Source organism: Alligator mississippiensis, chromosome 5 (assembly GCF_030867095.1).
Source record: "Alligator mississippiensis isolate rAllMis1 chromosome 5, rAllMis1, whole genome shotgun sequence".
Lineage (NCBI taxonomy): Eukaryota > Metazoa > Chordata > Crocodylia > Alligatoridae > Alligator > Alligator mississippiensis.
The window spans coordinates 13,296,970-13,304,999 of NC_081828.1; the positions used below are offsets into that span (position 1 = coordinate 13,296,970).

An 8,030-nucleotide genomic window follows, 5' to 3' on the forward strand; every position below is an offset into this window, starting at 1 on the left:
TTAATATCTTTTATTAGACCAACCCAAATAGTTGAAGAATAGTTATTAAGCAAGCTTTCGGGTTCAAAAACCCTTCGTCAGGCTAAGGAAGTTTCAGCAGTTGGTGTGTGCTCTTCCTGGATGGAATAGTAGTACTGTAGGATAGTACTTGTCCCAAACAGTACTATTCTACAGCAGAGTTAATTAATTTACTGTGCCCTAACATGGATGCACATGTAGACTGCAATGCTTTTCTGGAGAACTCATTAGTCAACTCCACAGTAAAGCACATATATAGACACACCCACAGCCAGGCTGCTGCCTATTGCACTTCCTATTCCTGTATTAGCAAATCTGTTTGTGTAGGAGGGATGGGTGAGGAATTATTTATCATACAAAAACCCAGACAATTTTATAGTAACAACTGATGTAATAAAAAAAATTATTCAGGCATCTGGTAATACAATATAGTCTTTTATCTTTAATTTCCCAGGTCAGAAACGACTGCTGCTGTTACCATCTGGTAGCTATTCTTGGTCCTTGTATTTGAAATGCGTTTAGGGATTGGAAGAATTTCCAGTGACATGGTCTTGACATCATTAGAAAGTACTATCACCGGGAACCTGGAAGGGTCAGAAAGGAGTCAAAGAACAGTATGCCTTGGGGATAATCTCATGAGCAGGCACACCGCGGTAGGGTGATGTCAGGAAACTGCCCAGCATGCAACATTTTTGTTGAGGAAGGGAAGACTCCAAGGGATACCACGCAGATGGCATGCTCTAGTTCTGCATGCACACAAGAAACAAAAGCTGTCTGTGATGATCCTGAGGTGTGGATTTTGATTCTGGGCTGCAATTCTCCAAAGCTGAGATGTTCAGCTACAGATTGTCCATTTTTAAGTCAGCCAATTATAGAGGACGAGATGAAACACAAAGCTGGCTTATGGAGTGAGGTGGGGTCAGACTAGGAACTTCCCAATGGGTTGGGGGAATTCAGATGTGGAGATTTGGTTCAGGTTCGTTCCTCATTAACCTTCATACCTGAGTAGTGTCTAAATGCAAAGTTGGGTTCTATTGTGCATGGTGCTATAAAAAGATATACTGCATCTTCCAAAATTCATCACGTTTTGATGTGTCCCTGGAAGGAAGGTGCAAAATCTATATTGGGTAAGTCACATGCAATAAGTAATCTAGACTTGTTTTCTAGTGTCATATACTACAAAGAATATAATCAGTAGTAAAATTTAATTAGATCCTACAGATGAGAGAACAACAGCTAGATTTGGCTCATACATAATGTCTTTCAGTCATCCATCTTAAAGAAGGAAAAGTACCATTACCCACATATTTCAGGTGAGGAAACCGAGGACTTTGTCTTAGCTGGCTCAATGGGGAACAGAATTCAGGCTTCCTGACTCCCAGCGACCCCCATCATTTTTTCCTAGGCAAAACAGAAAACTTTCGAGATTTACATCTTTGGTTAGTAAGCAACTAGCCATAGGAGTCGCACAATACTGAACAGACCAAACCAAATAAATTAAGGCTGCTAAAGTAAACTGGACAGCTGACCTGTTATAATGCATTCTCAAAGAGCCATGTTTGGCAAGTTATCAAATTACCTAGTAGAAGTTTAGACCTCCACGTGCAGTCCAGAATATATGCGACAGTTCTGCCACTACTCTAACATCTAATAGCAACCACAATTTCCCCCATTTTTTCTTTTTTAATTAAAAAAAAAAAGGACCTTCATGGTGAAGATGACCTACATCATAAACTATTTTGTAGATGTGTAGGTGTCTTGGCTGAATTCCAGCATGGATAATTACATTCTGCTTACTCCTTGCAGCTCTAATGAAATAGAGCACTCTTTACAACTTGTCCTCAAACACTGTAGAAGTGCTGTAGGCTGTTATACAGTGAAAAATACCTTTTCTTATTGAAATTGCAAGGGAGATTTAAACAGACAGAAAGCAATTACCAGCACTGGAATTTGGCCAGGACACCAAAGTTAACTCCCTTACTCTTATATTAATATCAAGGGACATTTTGTAGGTACAAGTGGCCAGACCCTTGCTGGGTACATATGGGATCAGAGCAAGAGGCTGTTTGACTACAACTTTGAATTCCTGAATATTTTTGCACCTGGAAAATGGTTGTAGACAAATGAGTGAATAAGTAAAAGGCTGTTATGTTGTAAGCCAAGGAAACTGTTACAAATGTTCTGCTTTTTGTTGTTGTTATTTAAAGGAATTTATTAAATTAAAAAAATCCGTGAAAAAAAAAATCTGACAACTTTATCAAAGAGCCCATCTTAAAAAATTTCTTTTTAAAACAGAAAGCCAGTTCACTTGTCAAGTGAACCAGAACATACTCAAACATCAGTAATGGGGTATAACAAAAAAGGAGCCCCATAAAATGTACATAAGGAAGTTTAACAAGATCTCTGATCATATGAATGAAGGTATTATGACCTATGCCAAATACATATGGTACAAATTGTAACAACTTTATTGTCCTTTGAAAATATAACTATATGCCTGGAAAATTTAGCAACAAGATGCCTGCCCATCTTTTCTTTGAAACAGGTTTTGATAAACAACTCCTAGACAAATGTATATGTGAGAGAATAATTAATACCATTCTTAAGTATCTAAAGTCATTTGGGTCTTATAACAATGGCTTCAGGGTTTAGCAAAATATACCCTCAGACCCACCCACACAAACATAGTATAATCCTGCTGTTTTCATTCTGTTTTTTTCAAAGTCTTATTTCCATCTTCAGTGTACAGCAACTATAAGTTCTGTCCTCTTCTCATTTCACCCATCTCCTTAATTTCAACTTTCTTATACTTCCCCGTCCGCCGCCTCCTGGTTACAACCAGCACAATAATCCCAACGATGAGAGACAAAATCACAAATACCACCACTGCAATAACACCAGGAGTCAGATGTTTCATAGAAAACTCTGGCGGCTTTTCATCAATGTAGTAGATTAGCATTTCTTCAACATCCAGAGGCTTTCCCCCGACAGACAGAAAGAATGAATTATTGGAATGAAATATGGAGTCACGTTTGACATCTTTTTCAAAGTAATAAGCCACATCAGCTATATCAACATCACTGTTTGATTTCTGCGAAGCATTTTGTTTTAGGTTTATAGAGATCAAGGGATACTCGTAATCAATGTCTTTGATGTAATTTGGATGCAGTTTGTATCGGTTTTGAATGGTGTACCTCAAAGCATTTGCTACTTCAGAATTAACGAAGGGCTCAGACCTTTTCTTGTGTTTGAGCTCGATGAAGATGTGGTTTGTCCTAACTAGCTCACTGCAATTTAACTTTGTATCACCCTTATCCGTTCTTCTTACTCCGGCACTGTTCACACACCAGCAGGTATCAGTCCCATTGCACTGCTTGGCCTTGAAAGCGCCGCTGGCCGTACAGTCTGGATCATAAATGCCATCGTTGTCCAAAAAGCCATGAGAGGGGACGCGCCTGGCCTTTGACGGGGTCATTTCTGTTTTCATCAGCAGGCATTTCGAAGTCAACGTTGAACAATTTGCTACCCATGCTGAACCGATCAACCGACAGACGCAGACCCCAGACAGGTCCGGAGCGCACGTTGTCCGTTTGTTGGTTGCACAGGTACAGCCGTGTGCTGATGATACAGCTGCCAGCATCAAAACCAGCACAATCCCAAGCCTAGACTCCATGGTTGCAGGACACAGTGGAAGAAGCCTCTAAGACGACAAGACAAGTGTTACCTGAAGACTAAGCCCAGTCACAAAAAGTCTCCTGGTTTCTGCACGCCAGCATGCCACTCCCTTTTTCAAAACCCAGATCAGACCTGCCAGACAGGTTCTGCTTGCAAACAGCTGGTCTCACATGATACAGAAACACTCACAAGTCAGTCACAAATCAGGGAGTGGCAGCAAACTTCCCCACTGCCTGCCTTCCCTCTTACTGAACGAGGAAACAACAGGCAAAAGAAACCAAAGCCAACATAAAACACAAAGCCTTATGTACACACGAGTGCCACTGGATCAGCTTTGTGCATAAATACAAAGGCTGTGTTATTTGAGATTGTTCTAACGCAGGTGCCTAGAGGGCCAAAAATCGGTGGATAAAGAGCAGGAAAACACACTAGTGGGGAAGCAGCAGCCTGGCCGACAGTTTATAGAAGCCCCTTTACCCTCACATTATAAGGAAGGAGCTTCATGGGGCAAGGTGGGTGATGGAGGCATTTCCACCAAAGAGCGTACAGAGCGGCACTCCCTCTCCTTGCCTGGCTCCTCTCAGCACCTGGCGGACACCGTTTGGATCGTGCAACTCTTAGTAATTGTAAGTTCCATCCTTGCACACAGTTTGGTGAGGGGAGTTTCTGGCCAAAAGCAGACACAGGAATCAGTGGCAGTACTTCTGTAAAAGGATCTGTGCTCCCAAGAGCACAAACAGCCCAGAAGAGCTACAAATAGGTCAGCTACACCAGGTGGCAAATGCTGTTGTTTTTCTTGGAACCGGAGAGTCCGTAGGCTTTTGCCTCTCTCCAAATGATCCCGGCATCCTCCATGATCAGACAATGTGCTCCTCCTCTGAAGGAAGCACAAATGAACACTGCCAAATCGTCCTGCGTCCTCCAATTCCCATGTTGTTCTGTTTGCTCTCTTATTACTCAAGGAGCTCTTTTGTATATGAAATGCTTTCTTTCACTCTGCTCCAGTAAAACCCCAGAGCATCTGCCACTTCCAATCAATGATGGGTTGACTGTTCCTGTTTACAGATACTTCCATTTGTAAAACATCTGGTGAATTCCCATCCAGGAAGAGCACACACCAACTGCAGAAACTTCTTCAGCCTGACAAAGGGTTTTTAAACCCGAAAACTTACTTTTTTTTTCAAACCATTTAAGTTGATCTAACAAAAGATATCAGATTCATCCGAAGAACCTTGTCTGCCTTCTCCTAGCATGGATTGCTTCTACATCTCCCTCTTCCTTACTTATGTACACTGTAGCCCAAGCTAACAACATATACGCTAACTTCCACTCCGTCAACTATTCTGAAAGGCACGATTGCAATTGTCATGGCAGTTTCTAAGATACTTCATAATCAGAAGTTAAGCAACATGCCAGCAGCTGACAAGTTGCTACATAAGCCAGAAAATGAGTCACAGTTTCCACATCTATCCTATCATAGTAGGTAGGGTCGGAAGAGAACTGAACAGATCATCAAGTCCGACCCCCTGCCATGGGCAGGAAGGGATGCTGGGGTCAAACGACCCCAGCTAGGTGATTATCCAGCCTCCTTTTGAAGATCCCCAGGGTAGGAGTGAGCACCACTTCTCTTGGAAGTTGGTTCCAGCTCCTAGCCGCCTTGACTGTGAAGTAGCGCCTCCTGATGTCTAGCCTGAACCTACTCTCCGTGAAATTATGGCTATTATTCCTTGTTACTCCTAGTAGTGCTCGGGGGAGCAGGGACTCTCCCATTGCCTGCTGGTCCCCCTTGGCCAGTTTGCAGATGGCCACCAGATCCCCTCTCAGCCTTCTCTTGTGGAGGCTGAACAGGTTCAGGTCCCATCGCCTCTCCTCACAGGGCCTGCCCTGCTGCCCCCGATCATATGAATAGCCCTCCTCTGGATCCTCTCCATGCTGTCCACATCCCTCCTGAAGTGCGGTGCCCAGAACTGGATGCAATGCTCCAACTGCGGCCTGACCAGTGCCGCATAGAGGGGGAGGATCACCTCCTTGGACCTGCTCGTGATGCATCTGTGGATGCATGGCAAGGTACGGTTGCCCTTCCTGACCGCGTCCCCACACTCTCGGCCCATGTTCATTTTGGCCTCAATAATGACTCCAAGATCCTTTTCTGCCTGTGCACTGACGAGAAGGGAGTTCCCCAGCCTGTAGGTATGCTGCTGGTTCTTCCCCCCAGGTGCAGCACCTTGCACTTGTCAGTGTTGAAACCCATCCTGTTCTCATCCGCCCACCCCTGTAACCTGTTCAGATCTAGTTGCAGCCTGTCCCTCTCCTCCAGCGTGCCCACTTCCCCCCACATCTTAGTGTCATCCGCAAATTTGAACAAGGTGCTTTTCACCCCCTCATTCAAGTCACTGATGAAGATCGACACCACGGTTGCCTCATTTTTTAATGAGGGTGGGGTGGGAAACAGTGTCGAAAGCCTTCCTAAAGTCCAGAAGGACTATGTCCACTGCGACACCTGCATCCAAGGATTTTGTGACCTGGTCATAGAAAGCCACCAGGTTGGTCTGACAGGACCTGCCTCAAATGAACCCATGTTAGTTGCCCCTAAGCATGATCTCCTCTGCTGGTCCCTTGCAGATGTGCTCCTGGATAATTCTCTCAAAGAGCTTTCCCAGGACCGAGGCAAGACTAACTGGTCAATAGTTTCCTGGGTCCTCCTTCCTCCCTTTTTTGAAAATGGGGACCACATTTGGCCCTTTTCCAGTCCTCTGGTACCTTGCCAGAGCACCAAGAGTGCTTGTAAAGCCATGCCAGGGGTCCTGCAATGACCTCTGCTAATTCCCTCAGCACCCTGTGGTGGAGATTATCTGGACATGCTGATCTGAACACGTCCAGTCCCACCAGAAGTTCCCTGACTAGGTCCTCTCTGACCCTGGGCCTGACTGCGCCTCCCCTGGGTCCATCCGGGATCCTGGTGTGGGGGGATGTCCCGGTCCCTGCTTAAAAAGATGGAGGCAAAGAAATTGTTAAAGAGGTTAGCTTTGTTGTTTGGTGCGACCACCAGATTTCCAAGCGTGTCCTGCAGAGACCCCACGTTACCCAGTACCTTCTTTTTACCCCCTATGTATTTAAAAAAAAGGGCTTCTTGTTGTCCTTGATCCGGGTCTTTAGTCCCAGTTCCATCTCCACCTTGGCCTTCCTAACAGCCCCCCTAGTCTTGAGCAATGGAGGTATACTCCTCCTTGGTGATGACCCCATCACTGCCACAAAATGTCCATTGATCTAGGCAAGGATTTCTGTGGGCGGTATCCTTTACTGAACCAGCTTCATGGTTAGGATTAGATTGAAGCAAGCCTTCAAATTCAATACGTTCACATTCAAAAGCCTGTCCACGTCTATCCCAACCATGCAATTGGTCCAATAAAGATACCATCCACGAAAATCTTTGCCCCTCACATTTCCTGCGCCTTCACAGCCGCAACATCACTGCACAACTATCAACCCATCTGTCTAGTCGGCTCGGCACCTGCAGCCATGTCATAACAGGCAGGTAGGGGTCTACTGAATTTGGAGGCAGCCAGCAAATTTCATGGACAGATCCTGGGGCTGGTCTCCATTTTCGTGGGCTGATCACGCCAGGGCCCCCCCATGCCTCTGATTGGCCGAAGGGCCCCTGCAGTCCCACTCCTCCCTGCATTGTGCCAGCAGGCCTGAAACTGCAGCTTAATTACCCCGATTAAGCCTGAGAGGCCATTAGTCCATGTGTTATTAAGCATGGATTAATGGCTTCCCCCGGCTTAATTAGGGTAATTAAGCTGCAGTTCCAGACCATCCCCCAGTGGGGAGGCTGCACGGGGCTCTCCAGCCAGCTGTGGGAGGCACCCAGGAGGCTGCACTGAGGTCTGTGGAGCCCTGGCCCGGCTCGTTACCATTGACAGATGCACGCATGCAACAGGCCAGGCCAGGGCTCTGCGGACCCCAGTGCAGCTTCCTGGCGGCCTCCCACAGCCGGCCCGGGAACCCGCGGCACCTGCCTAAAGCGTCCCCACCTCCTGCTGTGGGCAGCCACACCCCCGTCCTCTCCCCACTCTGCTCCAAGACTGCAGGGCTCCCCTCCCTTTTCTCTACTTGCCAGTAAAGGGGTTTTTTTTTTTTCTTTTTCTGGCAAGCCCACCAAAATTGCAAGGCCTGCTGCTTTTTGCGGTTTTTTGTCTTTTGCAGAGCCCAGTTTTCCACAGAGCACATCAAATTTTGCATTGTCTGTGAAAATTGTGCAGCCACAAATTCAGTAGGTCCTTCTAGATAGGGAGCATGAAAAACCACATGACGTTAAGCAACTTGTTACATCCGTT

General features: G+C 45.7%; 1 protein-coding gene across 1 annotated transcript; it reads right to left on the reverse strand.

Annotated features, from left to right (window-relative positions):
• Window positions 1-437: 437 nt before the first annotated feature.
• Window positions 438-3,842, reverse strand: TACSTD2 (tumor associated calcium signal transducer 2). Its single transcript, XM_006267494.4, has one exon. It carries the CDS (start codon window positions 3,689-3,691, stop codon window positions 2,771-2,773), a length of 921 nt encoding a protein of 306 aa, XP_006267556.1. The 5' UTR covers window positions 3,692-3,842; the 3' UTR covers window positions 438-2,770.
• Window positions 3,843-8,030: the final 4,188 nt, after the last annotated feature.